The sequence below is a fragment of the Talaromyces proteolyticus genome (assembly GCF_021365285.1).
Source record: "Talaromyces proteolyticus strain PMI_201 chromosome Unknown BGW36scaffold_4, whole genome shotgun sequence".
Lineage (NCBI taxonomy): Eukaryota > Fungi > Ascomycota > Eurotiomycetes > Eurotiales > Trichocomaceae > Talaromyces > Talaromyces proteolyticus.
Window position 1 is genome coordinate 182,176 of NW_025764280.1, and position 14,843 is coordinate 197,018.

The window sequence follows — 14,843 nt, forward strand, 5'->3', positions numbered from 1 at the left end:
AGGGATATCTCAGAAAAGAGCGGCCGAGGCTTCCTCCACTGACATTGTGACGACTACATGTAACTGGCAAAAGTAAATTCCCGATATCGTTAACTGGTATATCGCTAGCAAAGCATGATAAAAGCGAAGAACGAATTCTGCCTCCACCGCTGCACCGAAATCAAGTCGATGAAATTCCGAATGTCCAACTCAGAATGAGAAACTGCACAAAACAAACACCTTGCTCAAAAACAGGAGAAACCACAGAGAGAGGGAGAGAGGAGCCACCGATAAAACCAAGCACATCGTCTCACCCCTTGACTTCAGCACCTCTGTTGAATGTTGTACATCCTCCGGTTGTTGATAATGCGAAAGTCCAGGAATACAGCTCAGTTCGCGGCAGATCCTTTCGGCGGATACTCCTTCCCCTCCTTTTCGACCTTGGGTGCACAAACACACCATTCAGCCTCTGGAACAGACTCGAATACCATGGGGACATGAAGGCCGCATCCCCACCAGGTGGTTTTTTCTATAATTCAATGGGCGCGTTAGCATGTCCCTGTTTGGTGTACGAGCAAGGGGCGTACGGCAAGTTGAGCAAGTTGCCTTTCTGCACATTGTGATGTTGAATCGTTGGGGGTGGCCTTTGGAGTTGGCCCTGGATGAATCAGTGTTCAAATGCTCATGTGATGCTGGCGAAACGTCAGGCACAGGGGCTCTGGCCTGCAAGACGAGCAAAGGCTGTGTGTGGAGGGAGAATTCGGCGATGCAGGGCAGGGAGACGCTCTCGTAATAATAATAGCAGCAGCAGAGTTCTAGGCTGAGGCCAAGGCGCTGTGCGGGGAAATTTGCATTCCCAGAGATAAGGAGCAAAATTAGCATTCTGTTCCCCTCATCGGCTCAGGCTCTCCCTACAGACAGCCCTTTCGCAGGCGATAAGACCCATAAAAGCACGGAAAACACACCACTCACACTGTTTGCCGCGGAGAAGAGTGAGCATCTGCACACGCCACTGGCTTTGGGGGGAAAGTCTAATAATATTTCAAGGGGAAAAAATATGTATAGCTTCGTTTCTGAGCGGACCCATGCACACCATCCGATAGTAAATATATAATAAGAAGAAGAAGAAGAAAATAATAATAATAATAATAATAATAATAACAATGTAACGCCAAACTTTCGTTATATGTTCATCCACTAAATCAATCTAGTGCGCTATGCGACCTGCGGATTCGGCAGCCAGAATTGTCCGTCTAGGAATGTGATGAAGTCGACCGGGTCTGGTGCCGGCCGCATGCCAATGTCCAGCACGTCGCGGGCTACTGCTTTAATCTGCCGGTTGACCGTCTGCGAAATCGCCCAGGTTCTGCCCAGGGACTTGAAAACACCCACCGTGAGAGACAGCCGATCCCGCCGAGGGTCGGGCATTTGTCCAGCTTTGACCGAGTACGCGGCAAGTTGCACGATGGAGCTGAGCACCAGCGCGCAGATGAAAAACGGAGTGTGTTTGGTCTCGGGAATGCGGATTGCTGCCAAGTTTGATATCTCGCTCGCGGCTTTGACGGCCTTCATGGCATGAGAGTGGTGCGAAAACGCCGGCATGAGACATATGCCCGAATGCCCGCAGATGACCTCTGCAGCCACGGCTGGGGACGAGAGAAGATCGGAACGTGGAAAATGCAGGTAAATTGATGCGCCATTAATAACCATCTTAGCCTGAAACATCATCTCATCAACGGTCCCGTCCGCGAGCATCAGCTCCGATTTGGACTCGGGAAGATGATGAAACCAAGAGGCGATCCTGGCATCGACTGACTCCACCATCTCTTGGTGGCCATTGGGTGTTTCGGAGAGTGACACGACCCGGCCTAGGATACGCACAGCTTCAATGCGGTAAGAGTAAGACGAGAAGTCGAAATCCTCATCGGCAAAGACACGGTCGTCAAACTGTGCAATTGTGGGCGGGGAAGCCGGGGGGTACAGACCATCCTGGTAGATCCGTTCTTCACAAGGAAGCGGAACTTCGAGCGGGACAGTGCTGGCTGTAAAGGTAGCCCTGGCTCCCAAGGCAGTCAACATGCCCTCGATAACAAAGAGCTCCCACCACGTTCGTCGAAAACTTTCTTCCCGGATGGGATCGCCTTCCGCCATTGTTTCAGCGAATGATCTGAGGTGAATGCCAAGTTCGTAAGCTAAATCCATGGCCTGAGCCAGCAGCGCGCCGGCCTCTTGACGCTCGTTGCGCGAATGAAGAACAATAGTCAGCAGTAGTAGAGCCTGCACCTTTTCTACCCCCGGCTCTGCGTCTGTGACGTCGACTACCACATTGGGGCGATATGTCTCGGGGGAAGCGGCAGTGGTGAAGTGAGTGCCAATGAACTTAATCACCCGTTCGAGGTATTGTGGTGGATGGTAATGGTAAAGCATGTGCAAAGGCGGAAGAATCGGGTGGGCGGAGTGAAAGTGTGAGTAGTAGACATCGACCAGATAGCCATCAGTTCCCAGGGTCGATGAAGACTCCGGGGTCAGAGGTGACCTAGCCGTAAGAGCGTGATGGAATCCCAACGAGACGGAGGTTGTCCCTATATCTGGTGGCGTAGATTGCGAAGAAAGAGGGCCGACGGTGCCAGGGAGATGCCAGTCGGATGTTTTGGGCGCATCAAGGGGAAACAGTCGCGGATCGGGCGTAGTGTGTAGGTCTGTTGGAGGGGGATCGGCGCGCCGCTTCTTCGATGGCCCTTTGTAACCTCTTCGAGAAGGCGTGTATTCGCAGGTCAGCTGGCCGGACATACACCGTCCGCACACAGGCTGCTGGCCATCGCATTTGAGATGCTTTTGGCGGCAGGTCAGGCAGGCCAGTGGCGATGGGTTCGAGCTCTTTGGGGGAGCATTGGCCCTCCCGACTGTAGTGGTATTGGGGTTGGTGCTGGTGCTGGTGCTGGTGCTGGCGCTGGAGCTGTTGATGTTGCCATTTACATTTCCATTGCTAGAATTGGGCCCGTCGTTGCCTGCATTACCGAGAGGGCTTGTGTCAAAGGAATACGCAAAGGGGCGGGGGTTCATGGTGGTGACAGCGAGCTTAGCAGCGGTGAGTGGGGCAGACGATAATCTAAACGGCGACGGTGTTGGATCATGAGTCGGCAGTGATTTGATGATTTGATCGGGGATCGATAGATCTGATCGAGAGTCAGACGGCGCAGCGGATCGCCAGCGTTACCAGGACCGCCGCAGTAACGCAATTGGCAGCAACTGCAGAGCAGATGATAGCCGATGGATAGTGTGCTGTTGCAATTGAGAAGGAGTTTGCAACAAAAGAGGGGCTCGCAAGCAAGAGCGGCGGGTATCCGGTTCGCGTCTCGATGGGGGAAGAGAGAGGAGGGAGCAGGGCGCAAAACAGAGACAGAAATGCAGAAAGCCGCGCGAGAGCTACGGTTGCGATAGAGAATAGGGAGGAGAGGGAGAAATATTGGAGGACAAATGCGTTAGCAGGTGCATGTGGTGGCGGTGGTGGAAGGTAGTCTTAGCTTACATTGACAGCAAGCGCCGGGCCAATCAGCGCATCAGCCATCACATAGATACATGTATTTCACGTGATTAGCAATTTTATGTGTATATGTACACCTATATAATCAGATGACTATGCAACACGTATGGTATATCATTAATTCACCTTGGCCCTTTTTTCGAGTATTTATTTGCTTCTATACTCGGTGATCGGTATGTCGGTATGTAGATAGCCGCTGATTGGCCGCGCGTCCGCTCTTAGTAGTAGTGCTAGTCGTCTTGCAAGTTGGTGCTGCACCATCCATCAGTGAACCACATTGGGTCCATCCATGCAATAACAGCTCCCATTCAGATGTTGATAGACGACTACTGCTGGTAGAACACATCCGTCTTGCTGCCCAGCTCTTCCAGGTCCGGTCGCTCCTTTTCTACCCCCGTCAATTGACTTGGCCAATGCTTGGCGAACTGCAAGCTGGCCAGACCTATCCAACATTGAACAATGAACACTGAACACTGAACACCTGCAGCTAACAACCGCGAACCACAGCCTCCTCCTCCCCTCCGCGTTATATCTCAAACCGAACAAGCAGCCATGATTTCCGACGACGATCTTTTTAGTCTCGCCATTTTCCTCGGCTCCGTCGCCATGCTCCTCATCGTCCTCTACCACTTCCTCGAGATCAACGCCAAAACCGAGGCAGAGCCTTCGCCCGATAGCACAACAGATACTGCGGCGTCGAAGAAGATCCCTGTGGGTGCCGACCCCGTTGCGTTTACACCTGGCGCTGCTGTGGCTTCCAAAGTGAAACCGCGGTAGATTATTATGTTTTGGCCTCTTTCGAACTCGCATGCATCATACACTGGACTGGAAGAAGACATGTTGTTTTATTAGTATTTCAGGAGGAAATTGGCAGGGACAAGTCGCTACGCGAATGTATATGGACCTTCAGAAGATTGTGCGCTTTTCGATGAATTAATTTATGCTTGTATTAACATCTACCGGTCTTGCTCTTGGGTTTCGTGCTCTTGTTACGCTTGTTCCGTGTAATATTTCAGGAGATGAAGATTATATATCGCTACAGACTAAAGCCCAAGTAAAGAAAAATAATGCTTCTCCACATAAGAAGAGCAAGCACGCTAGCTCCCAGTTGAAACGCCAGGTATCCGGCTAATCCCATGACCATGCTAAAGAATCTTGTTGCTTTCGTCTGATTACGACGAGTCACCTTGTTGGAACCAATCATCCGCATCCTCCTCGTCATCCGTCACCACCTGGTAAACCTCCTCGTCGTTTACGAATACCTTGTTGCGTGTTGGATTGGAGAATTCGCATCCCTGCTGCTCAAGCCCGATACCAACTTGCTTGCGGCGCCTTCGGACTGCTAAGAGTACCTCCTGTGCTTTCTGTGTCGGCATGTCATTGCCACGCAATTTGTTGAAGGCACGGATCGGCGTCGGTTCGACGGGGAAAATAAGGGAATCGCTTTCTCCGGCTTTATTCGCATCCGGAGTGATGATCGATCCATTAGCGTTTAGGTATCGGTCAAGCTGAATATCTAATACGAGAAAAACAAATCCCCGGTTTCAATAATGGTTCATGACAATGCAATAACAACCTGCGAGGTGCTCGCTTTCTCACCGGTGCCGTTCACAGACGGTCCATCCCCGTATTTCCATGCCAGTGCTTGGACATGCGCCTGATGCAGATGCTTTTTGAGGTCTTCACCATCGTACTCGGTATCCGAGTTCGGGCAGCGGCTCCACTGACAACGCGTCTGTCCAGGGACGTGCGCCTTGTCGACATGGCGCTCGAGCGTATGAACATCATGGAGTTGCGCGGGACACGTAGCCCACTCACATGTAAAGATCGGATACGGCGCATCTGGGATGGGGAGACGAGCGGGGGCAGCAACTTGAGCGCTCCTTGCGGCTGCTTTCAGAGTCGCCTTGGTTGGATTCTTGTTCTTCGACCCGGGCGGCCGACCGCGACGACCAGACCCTGGCCCCGAAGTGGGCGTGCCAGTCATCGTCTTTCGAACTAGCGGTGTCGTAGTAACAGACAGAGAGTCAGGACCAAGTTCAGTGTGAGGCGCGTCCGAGGCGGGGCCCTCCTTATCAGTGTTCTCACGTGACTGCCTATCGCGGCGCCGTTTGCGAGGAACACGCGGAGGCTCGGCCAGGATGTCTTCCAGCTCGACAACAGGCATGGCCGGTCCCCCTGGGTCGACCAGGTCCCAGCGAAACGTCCCCAGGTCGGTCTTGCTGCCAATCCCCGCAAATATGTCCGGGAATTTTATCAGGTGGTAGTTCAGCGGACGCTCCGACGGGTGCCGTCCAGCCGTGATTAAGATATCTCGCGCCACTGATTTGGGATTGTAGTAAACTCGTTCCAAAGCCGCTGAAGGTTCTATCGGCTTGGCGATCTTCTTAAAAGCTTTGATAGATCTGATGCAGAACTCGTCGTCCGGGTTAAAGTCGATCTCTGGCTCATCCATGTGCGAATCGGTAGGGGATTTGGATCGCTCCGATTCAAATGGACGGGGAGAGGGTGCACCAATGTCTATGCTGGGCTGGTCAAAGCCAGAGGAGCCGCCATGTTCAATGGAGGCGTGATCTATTCTAGCCTGTTTAGAGAGGCGGGAACCCGTCTCTTCGTCACTTAGTTCTTCCTGTTCATCTGCTTCATCGTCTTCGTCACTGCTCAGCAACGATAGGTCGACAATCTCAGAAAACAGTCGCTTCCTCGCCTTCTCTTGTTTTGGCCCAAGCACTGGCGGGGGAATAGGCTGTGCTAGGGATTTTCGTAACGATGCAGGTTTGTTCTTAGGCAGGGCGGACGCATTTGTCCCCAAGTCCGCTATGGACATAGAAGCCGAGCCACCATTCGCGTCGAGAAATAGAACATCTGCTGTAGAAAGCTGTGGCATGTTTTCTATTCGAGGAGACTTTGGATGTGCGGGATTTTTCTTTGGTTGGGGCTTCGAAGCAGCCTTTTCTGCAGACGATGGAGCTGGTTTTGTAGCTTGTAGCGCCATAGATTCTATGGCTCCAGGATCCGAGTTTTGCACTTGTTGAGAAGTCAAGCTGCCATTCGCTTCCCCATTCTTTGGCTCTTGCGAAGCAGTGTTGTTACTGATAAGCGCCGGTACCGCTGCGAGAAGAGATCTGGCCAGGGCTTGTCTATCTAGAACAAATCCTCGAGATTCCAATTGTGCACATAGATCTGGATACGTAGGGTTGTTTCGTAATAGTAGCATCAAAGAATCAGAAGAACATTGCCCCTTATCGTTCGTAGGGTCCTTGCTGAGATACTCTGATGCGGCTTGAGCCAGTTTCTGTTGAGTCGCTGCAGGCCATGTCGCATCCTGGGCAGCAAGTTTGTCAGAAGTATAATGCTGCGGCTGGTCGGATGGCTGATTGAGCATCGAATTGACATTAACTTGAGTAACGGATGTAGTGCTACTCTCTTTATTGGGAGTCTGTTGGTCTTCGCGCTTATCCTTCCTCCTACGCCGCAATGCAGGGAATTTTCCAAGATCTGGCATACCATCAATCACACCAGTCAATGATATGCCTTTATTTTTTCTTGCTGAGCCTGGAGTTTTAGTTGTGGCTGCTGCAGAGTCAGGTTCTGTTATCAATGACTTCGAATTTTGGCCTTTCTGGCCTTTGTTCTCCTGGGAACTAGAGCCTTGTTGACTTTCCGTAGGGGTCTTTTTGAAATCATCCCATAGTTTAGAGAACAAAGATGGATCTTTGGCTCGCATTCCCTTGAGTTTTTCCAGCATCATTCGCATTTCAAGGGCCATACCATCTTCGCCGTCAAGAGGGTCTGGCTCAGGTGCGAGGGCTTTGTCCGCTGCTTTCTTCCTAGGTGCCTTTCGTTTAGAAGGCTTCTGTTTCGGGCCGGCAGACGTGGTATCAGCCGCCGCTTCTTCCGCAGCCCTAGTTGCAGCGTCAGTCTGGGTCTGGGCTTCTGTCTCCTGCTGTCGCCTCACTTCTGCTGCTTCTACTTCTACCGCTCTGGCACGCTCTTGTGCAAGTACATATTGTTCGTTATAAAGTTCGTTAGGGTTTATGAATTGAACTTTCGGCGGAGATATAGGTTCTGTGCCAGCACCAGATTGTCCATTTGAGTATCTGTTCGTCATAGTGGGGGGAGTACTCGGACGCAACGTATTCTCAGCATTAGATCCTGTCATTATTGTACTGAGAGAATTGTGTCCGTTGGATTGATGTGAAACTGAGGATATATTTGAGGCGGCGTTTACCAAAGAATGTAAAGTTGGAGGAGTTCTTTTGTTAGGAAACTGCTGACGCCGTGCTTTGGAGTTCGCTCGCGGCGATGGCTGTCGCTCTGTTTGGGAAGTTTCAGGGGCTTTAGCGGGTTGTTGTCGTGCCGTACCACTGGATACCGGTTGATTCTGGTGTTGTGGCGTTGGACCAGGCGGTGACAAGGGCGATCTCTGAGGTTGCCGATTATAGCCGCTCGTTGTTCGACCGGCTACATCTAGGGCCTGATTTGATATCTGAGGCGAGTAATTGAGGGAGACTGGTGCGGACAGAGCTTGATAGGAATCTTTGCGGTCTTGTCTTGTCGTGTTGTACACTGGCCGGTTAGAATCTTTGTGAACCGTCGACTCTATTGCAGGCGCGTATACCAGACTATTAAGCCCTGAGCTTTCCAGACTCTTCCCCTGCGGCCCTGTGGTTTGATTATAGGGGTTCATAGAATTTGACAAACCTCCGGAATACGAAGAATAATCTTGAGAATGCGGATATACACCGTTACCAGCAGCAGAATATACCCTCGAACTATCAAGCTCTTGATTGCTGTGACTTGTCGATGTGGCAGCTAAAGCACCTTGGCTATTCCAGTTGTAATTCGCTTCCATATATCCGCGAGGGGGGTGGATGGGCTGGCGGCTGCTGGCATATTGATTATTCAAGTTCTCTTTCCTGCTGCTGTCGTCCTTTCCATATCGGTATGAGTTGTAGAAGTTCGAATATGATGACATCGTCGGCATAGGTGAAAGCGTAGCCCATTCTTCTTCTGCAAAGTCATATAATAGCGTCCTCCAGATGGTCAACCTCGGTGCAAAGGTTCGCCGATGACTGCGCAACGATGAGCGGGGAAACAGGGCTTGTTTCGCAAGATACCGCAGACCCCGGTAGACAAAATGTCTGCGACTCGAGTCCTGCTATGCAACAGTCCTCCCGCCGCCTGTCATGGATAGAAACACGCCTCAGGGATAACGACGGCGTGCTGGAATCCCTCCAAGTCTCCACCCAATACATCCCCATCCGGATAGGCGCGGTCATGTGACGCACATACAAAAGGCGTGAACCGTCGCTGCGACCGCACACTGTTTACTCTACCCTACACTTACAACACTCTGCACAGTCTCTCCACAGTGCTTGATTCGACGCTTTGTTAGCTGCCCTGCCACTATAATATGCTTTCCCGCTACAATTGCAATGGCTATGTCAGGTGCAGCGCTACAGCAAGGACTGTTAGGGCAAAGGCTGGAACATCAGTCGTGCAATACCGCTCTCAAGGCATAATCGTTTAGTGTCTTTATTGGCGAAATGCAGTGAAGATTCATCTATCTCAATCTAGTTAACTGTTCAAGCAGGGATAGTTAATACGCTTGCTACAGCCAAGTCAATTCAATTCTACAACAATAATTCGACCCAACTTTCTGTTGGTGCTCTCTCGCCTCTTCTTCAACGTAGCTTCAAAGGCGCCAGGTTATCTCCGCATTAACCCATTTGTTCATGGTTTTTGAGGTATACGACTGGCGTAGAGGAAGGTCCAGAACTTGACCAATTTCCATTTTACATACAAAGGAAATTCTGGCCAGGTTCTGCGACTTGCCTGCAGACTCGCACCGAGATTCGATCGATGACAGTGCGGGTTTGATAGTGAGTTACATACGTATCACACCGCTAGCTGTTATAATTATTATGTCCCATATTGAGCATTAATTACTGAGCCAATGTTCTTCTCTGTTTCCATAAGCAAATCACTAAATAAATGAATAACAGTTCACACCATCACGCCATGCAAAAACTGCCCTTCCTGTCCTTCAAAATCGTTGCAAAAGAGAAAATACCGAACTGTGAGTTACAAGGGTACTCCAAAATATACTAGGAAAGCTGGATATCCAATCACCTCCCTCGCGTCCTGGTCTCGGATCGAGTGAAGATTGGTGAAGATAGTTAGACTGATGCTATGCTCATTCCTCACTCTTATTCCCGCCGCCGACACATTTCCCCCATGCAGGCAGTCCACAACCCATCCCAACAAACAAGTATATCAAAAACACAATCACAATTACCAGCAACACCATCACCTTGATGTTCTTCCACCACATCCTCCTCCGGAGCCCTCGCGAGCGCATTCTGAAATCATGCGCACTGCCGCCAAGGCGGTCTGTCTTGTCAACCAATAAATCAATTCTCTCGCCTCGCTCAAGGACTCTTTCGATATTCTCCGTCATGATGTCTCGCACGTTGTCAATTTCCTTCCGAGCGGACGCGAGAGAATCAGAAGGTGGCGCTGTATTGTATTGTTGAAGAAGCGCGCGCAGTTCTGCATTATATGCAGCACACCCATACGCAGGTAGAGCCGAAAATTCAGTTGTAGAAGGCGGATAAGCGGTCAAGAACTTCCGTTTCATTTCCAGCAAGAACGCAAACGGGATGCGTCGTCCTTGTTCGGCAGTAGCCACGACAAGGTAGCTCAGAGAAGAATGTGAGGTGATTTCTTGCTGGTTGTTGCCATCTTCATAGCGACCAGATGGGGAGTCTGCGATGTAGTGTACAAAAAGGCGATCGTGTGTGTAGGTGAGCTTTTGGGGTTTGTCGTGGGAGATTTTGGGAAGAATAATCGAGGCAAGGGAAGAAGCTGATGTGGAGGAGGCTCCAGGAGATGAATGTTCGGCAAGTATTGTAGTCCCATGCGCTATACAAGAGCTAATGAAAGATATGAAGTCAGCTTTCAATCGAAAAGGTTGATCCCAAGAGCGGTTGAGATGTCGTATGACGGATCTAACTCACTATAGGAGGGAGCTGGCTGGCCTCGAAGACGACGCCATTTTTGTCTGTCTGTATATTTCAACTGCAGGTCTCCGTTCAGCTGTGATTCATGTACTTCCTCTGTAAGAACGTGCTGTATTTGTAGAGGAGGCTGTAGTCGGTATTTGAAGCCTTGCTAAACGCGTGGATGCCTGTGACGTCGGTGTCAGCTAGAGGCCGGTCACGTGGTTTATATCATCGGTCTCGGAGTCTGGAGTAGTCCCAGTCAGGGACCAGAACTTACAAAATATTACAAAATACTATAAAATTTCGAATTTAGATCTAAAAGGGTCACTCCATCCTAAAAGCCAAGTTTTCAATCTCATCATCGGTAGCTCAAATGCTTCATCAGGCATGCCTCGAACCCCGTCAATATGCTCCATGCAAACACCAATGCATAAAAAAACAAAACAAATCTATATTAGAAGGAGTGGGTATCTCTGTATGCTTGATCTGTGCTTTCATGTCTGAACGAAAATGAACGAAACAAAAAACTGCCGCCTGGTGCATCAAACCAAAAACAGGTAGAAAAAAGTCAGTGTTGCGAAAATTGAAGAAAAGAATAGTATAGCTGGTATTCATGTCTCTCCTGCGTGAGCATCGATAATGTCCCCACTTTCGGAGTTTTGATACGAGTATCTGTTATTTTTCATATGGCGTAGCGCGGCGGCGCGTCTGGCCACAACATCTTCTTTATGAACGACATTCCTTAGGGCCTCACTCGCTTGTATAAGACCATCAATGCTAATAGCATGGTTCGTCATTTGATGATTCACATAAGTGTAGACTGCAGCAGGAGTGGAACAAGTAGTGAGCAGCTGCTGCTCATTAAGCTTGAGTAAAGCGAGAGCGACTTGGAACAAAAACGTGCTACCACCTCCACTCGCTGCCGCTTCAGCTTCGACATCCTTCGTTGTGTCATTTCCATTGGCTGAGGAACCTTTTTCGCGACTGACCGCAGTATTGGTGCCACCAGGGGTGCCGTTGTGAATTGTGCTTGTAACATTGAGACAAAGTACTACATCCCACACACGATATAGTGCTTCCGCAGACAGACAGTCTGTAAATATGGATAAGAACCACTGGAAGGTTAACGCCTCCAATTCAATACCAAGCTCATCTAAATGGGTGGATAATTTGGGGAGAACTTCTGTGATGTACTGACGCAGGACCTGCTGGTCAGCTCTAGAGGCGAGAAGGCCATGATCATAGTAATGCTGAGGCAGTATGTTTTCGATCATCGATGTCATAATCCAGAAAGCGTCCTCTGCCGTCGGCATGATCAAAAGTAGGGATGCAGCGATGAGGTTCATTCCTTGGCAGTATCCTACCTCAGAGTTGCGACGCGAATAGGCCAGCAGAACATCACGTAGTTTTGCCACACCAGGGCCTTTGCGGAAGAATACGTTGTCGGTCAGAGTTCGGTGGATGTCCATATCGATCTGAGCTACTATTGTGGGATCAACATCCACTGCACTGACCCCCTTTACAAGATCGTCGTAATAGCCAGGAATGCGCATCGCTGAAGCACCACTGCACTCAGCCCAGATTTTTGGTCTATGGGCGACGGGGATACCCGAAAGCACCAGTGACCGAAACTCACGCCACTTGTTCCGGCCGACTTTGCCCTTGTTGCCTAGGCCTGCGATACCCACAACTTCACCATCGGCGAGTGTAGCTTCCGGCATGCTAAGGGACAAATTTGCTCGATCTGGATCCATGGCTGCGGCCACTTCTCCTTCTCGACGACGCTCGGCACGAACCTTGCGAAGAAACTCGCTCCATTTCGTGGTTCTTTCCCGTTGGAGAGCATCATGGAGCTCTGTAAGTTGCTCCAAAAGCATCTTCACCGGTTCTTGTTCGTTCGAAGTCATGATTGTAGTTGTGGTTTGACGGGCAGCTGCATTGGAAAACTCTGGGTTATCAGCCACAATGGTAGAGGTTGAAGCCGTAGGCTGTGAACTTGAGCTGACAGAAAGGGCCCCATCTTTATCAAGAGCAACTGAAGAACCTTGCTTCTTCGGAAGCCTGTCTGACGTATTAACACCAATAATAGGGGCTGTCGAAGGAGTGTGAGATAAAAGTTCTGTTGGTCTTGTGGCAATTCGTAGATAGTCCTGCCACCGTCTCGTTATCGGGCCATCATTGCCGGCCTCCTCTATAGATATTGGAGTTCCAGAGTAGTCCGGGGGAAGTCCGCCATCTTGCTGCTGCTCCGGGGTTCCATCGTCGTCGTCGGTTGGATCTTCACTGCGATAGCTGTTGATAGTCTCTGCCATACTAGTTCGATTGGCCTTTTTCTTAAGATTGACTGCTTCCCTTTGCCGTTTTTTGCGACGCTGGTCATAGATGAAGCCGAAGCGGTCTGTGAGCAGCTCACCAGACTGGTAATTACCATAGATTCCAGTGAGTGTCGGCGGCCGAGACTCCATTGGCAAAATTGCATCCATCTCAACAGGACCGAGATTTGTGACTGCGGTACTATCACTGCGGTCTGCATTCGACCCATGTGGTGAGCTGACACCCGTCACTCGGCGTTGAGGAGCCTTGCTGGTACCTATTTGTGCAGAAGAAGTACCCGGTAAGGTATTGGAGCCGCTATAACTGTTGATGCGCTTCAGAGCGGCGACAGCAGAAAGGCTGCCTTTCACAGATGAGCTGGTAGCATTTCTTGCGTTATTTTTGAGCTTATCTTGGCCTAGTGAAGAGGCCCTGCTGCGGTCGTTATTCGAAGGACCAGGCAAATCTTTGGTCTGGGAACCGCCTGCAAATAGCTTGACCGTCCATGAAGCGACGGATCTCGAGGATCTCCGTGATTGTATACTCGAAGCATCGCCATTTTTAGGATCTGTGATTCTCCCTGACGATGTGGAACGGCTGTCCGGAGGTTGAAAAAGCTTTTCATCAAGTCCCTTCCGGCGCCCAGAAGTAGGATTTCCGGATAGCTGTGTACGGCCCGTGGCTTCGTCGAGATCATCAATGTCAGATATTACACTGCTAGCGCGACTGGTCTTGCGGCTGGCGTTGGTGCTTCCAAAGATGTAGTCTTGCCACATACGCACTGTTCCCTGTTTCCGCTGGGTGCCAGAGTCAATACTAGAGGTACCTGATTTGGAGTCACTGTCGTTGCGGTGCGGCCGCAGAGTCGCTTGTAGATCAGCGTTGTCTGATTCGTCCTCCCCAACGGGATCCAGCATAGCCTGGTCCATGAGACCATTGATGCTAGATTTTAGAAGCGGCAGCTTGGAGGACGACTCGTTGACATCCTCAACAATGGACTCGGCTTTCGAAGACGACGGGTTTTCTAGCTCATATAGACGCCTTTCGATATCCTGGCTCGAAACTCCCGCCTCGCGAAGCATTTTCTTAAGCTCCCTCTCTCGCATATCGGCCCTCCGCCGTAGTTTCGAAATTTCCGCGTCTCTAATCGCAAGGTCACGGGCATATTGTCTCACCACGGCGACAGCACCGCTTCGCTCCAATAGCAGTTCTATGTGCGCAGCGTCAGCCAAGTGTAGTGCTCCAGGAACGTCCATCGTCAGAAATGAGTCGTCAAACAAGGCGGCGCGACCAGACCCTTGTGACAATGTCGACGTGAGTCTATCCAAAGCTGCTCTTCGGTCACGTCTCGCATCGAAAGAGATATCTTCTATATCATCGGGCTCTGCTGACAGTATTTGATTGGAGCCATGATTCAAGGCTTGGTGACTGCGAAGGCCCTCGGCGGAGTCATCGGGCGACAGAGAAGGAAACGAGGTCAGATCAGCGGTTGTTGCAGTGTTTGACGAGGCGGTCGATAGTCCAGAAAGACGCTTGGCTTGCTTTGGCCGGCCGGGTTTGTTGTTGCTAGTGATGTTAACCTTCTGGCTTCTGCGAGAGGATGAGGAGGCCCGCGATGAGGAGCGTCGTTGCGGCGTGGCGGATATCGAATCCGCCATGGCCTGTCTGAACGTGTTCGCGGTGATACGAATGAGCGGCGAGGCCTGAAGACTTCATGAGAGCGCCAAGTGTGGGATCGGGCTAGAGTATGGAGTTGACTGCAACAAAGAACGAGATGAGTCGGGGATTGGGGGAGAAGAGGCTAGAATGTGTGGTGGAATGCGAGGCGCAGGGATGGACATAAGACATGAGTGCGCCGGCGAAAAGTAGAGAGCGGCGATGCGTTGTTTTGGCTAATACTAGATGCTACACGTTGGTGGTCCCAGAGTGAGTGTTCGCAAGAAAATAGTTGGCCTTGGTCGTTGTGGTGTTGTTGTCGGCCCAATTTAATTAAACTTCGC

General features: G+C 50.6%; 6 protein-coding genes across 6 annotated transcripts; 2 read left to right on the forward strand and 4 right to left on the reverse strand.

The window, feature by feature from the left end:
• The first annotated feature begins 58 nt into the window (after window positions 1–58).
• Window positions 59–983, forward strand: BGW36DRAFT_123531 (uncharacterized protein). Its single transcript, XM_046209297.1, has 2 exons — window positions 59–516; window positions 567–983. Exons 1-2 carry the CDS (start codon window positions 195–197, stop codon window positions 770–772), a joined length of 528 nt encoding a protein of 175 aa, XP_046073842.1. The 5' UTR covers window positions 59–194; the 3' UTR covers window positions 773–983.
• A 211-nt stretch (window positions 984–1,194) lies between these two features.
• Window positions 1,195–3,042, reverse strand: BGW36DRAFT_356808 (C6 transcription factor; the record flags this gene model as incomplete). The annotated part of the gene is made up of 1 exon (XM_046213816.1): window positions 1,195–3,042. The coding sequence occupies one exon, from the start codon at window positions 3,040–3,042 to the stop codon at window positions 1,195–1,197; it is 1,848 nt and encodes a 615-aa protein (XP_046073843.1).
• A 614-nt stretch (window positions 3,043–3,656) lies between these two features.
• BGW36DRAFT_123564 (Oligosaccaryltransferase-domain-containing protein) lies at window positions 3,657–4,514 on the forward strand. Its single transcript, XM_046209298.1, has 2 exons — window positions 3,657–3,894; window positions 4,031–4,514. Exon 2 carries the CDS (start codon window positions 4,076–4,078, stop codon window positions 4,298–4,300), a length of 225 nt encoding a protein of 74 aa, XP_046073844.1. The 5' UTR covers window positions 3,657–3,894; window positions 4,031–4,075; the 3' UTR covers window positions 4,301–4,514.
• A 181-nt stretch (window positions 4,515–4,695) lies between these two features.
• On the reverse strand, window positions 4,696–7,028 carry BGW36DRAFT_291187 (uncharacterized protein; the record flags this gene model as incomplete). Its single annotated transcript, XM_046210823.1, has 2 exons — window positions 4,696–5,039; window positions 5,123–7,028. The coding sequence occupies 2 exons, from the start codon at window positions 7,026–7,028 to the stop codon at window positions 4,696–4,698; spliced, it is 2,250 nt and encodes a 749-aa protein (XP_046073845.1).
• A 2,452-nt stretch (window positions 7,029–9,480) lies between these two features.
• BGW36DRAFT_373510 (vesicle-associated membrane protein) lies at window positions 9,481–10,841 on the reverse strand. The gene is made up of 3 exons (XM_046215584.1): window positions 10,808–10,841; window positions 10,546–10,715; window positions 9,481–10,461 (listed from the first exon to the last, which is right to left on the reverse strand). The coding sequence occupies exons 2-3, from the start codon at window positions 10,581–10,583 to the stop codon at window positions 9,723–9,725; spliced, it is 777 nt and encodes a 258-aa protein (XP_046073846.1). The 5' UTR covers window positions 10,584–10,715; window positions 10,808–10,841; the 3' UTR covers window positions 9,481–9,722.
• BGW36DRAFT_373512 (putative TBC domain protein) lies at window positions 10,842–14,843 on the reverse strand. The gene has a single exon (XM_046215585.1). It carries the CDS (start codon window positions 14,499–14,501, stop codon window positions 11,142–11,144), a length of 3,360 nt encoding a protein of 1,119 aa, XP_046073847.1. The 5' UTR covers window positions 14,502–14,843; the 3' UTR covers window positions 10,842–11,141.

Bases quoted from the DNA above. Each gene is read 5' to 3' on its own strand.
- BGW36DRAFT_373512 (XM_046215585.1), bottom strand. From the start codon at position 14,501: ATGGCGGATTCGATATCCGCCACGCCGCAACGACGCTCCTCATCGCGG.
- BGW36DRAFT_123564 (XM_046209298.1), top strand. From the start codon at position 4,076: ATGATTTCCGACGACGATCTTTTTAGTCTCGCCATTTTCCTCGGCTCC.
- BGW36DRAFT_123531 (XM_046209297.1), top strand. From the start codon at position 195: ATGAGAAACTGCACAAAACAAACACCTTGCTCAAAAACAGGAGAAACC. The intron at 517-566 runs CAATGGGCGCGT...CAAGGGGCGTAC, and splicing joins AGGTGGTTTTTTCTATAATT to GGCAAGTTGAGCAAGTTGCC.
- BGW36DRAFT_373510 (XM_046215584.1), bottom strand. From the start codon at position 10,583: ATGGCGTCGTCTTCGAGGCCAGCCAGCTCCCTCCTATA. The intron at 10,462-10,545 runs GTGAGTTAGATC...ATCTTTCATTAG, and splicing joins CCAGCCAGCTCCCTCCTATA to CTCTTGTATAGCGCATGGGA.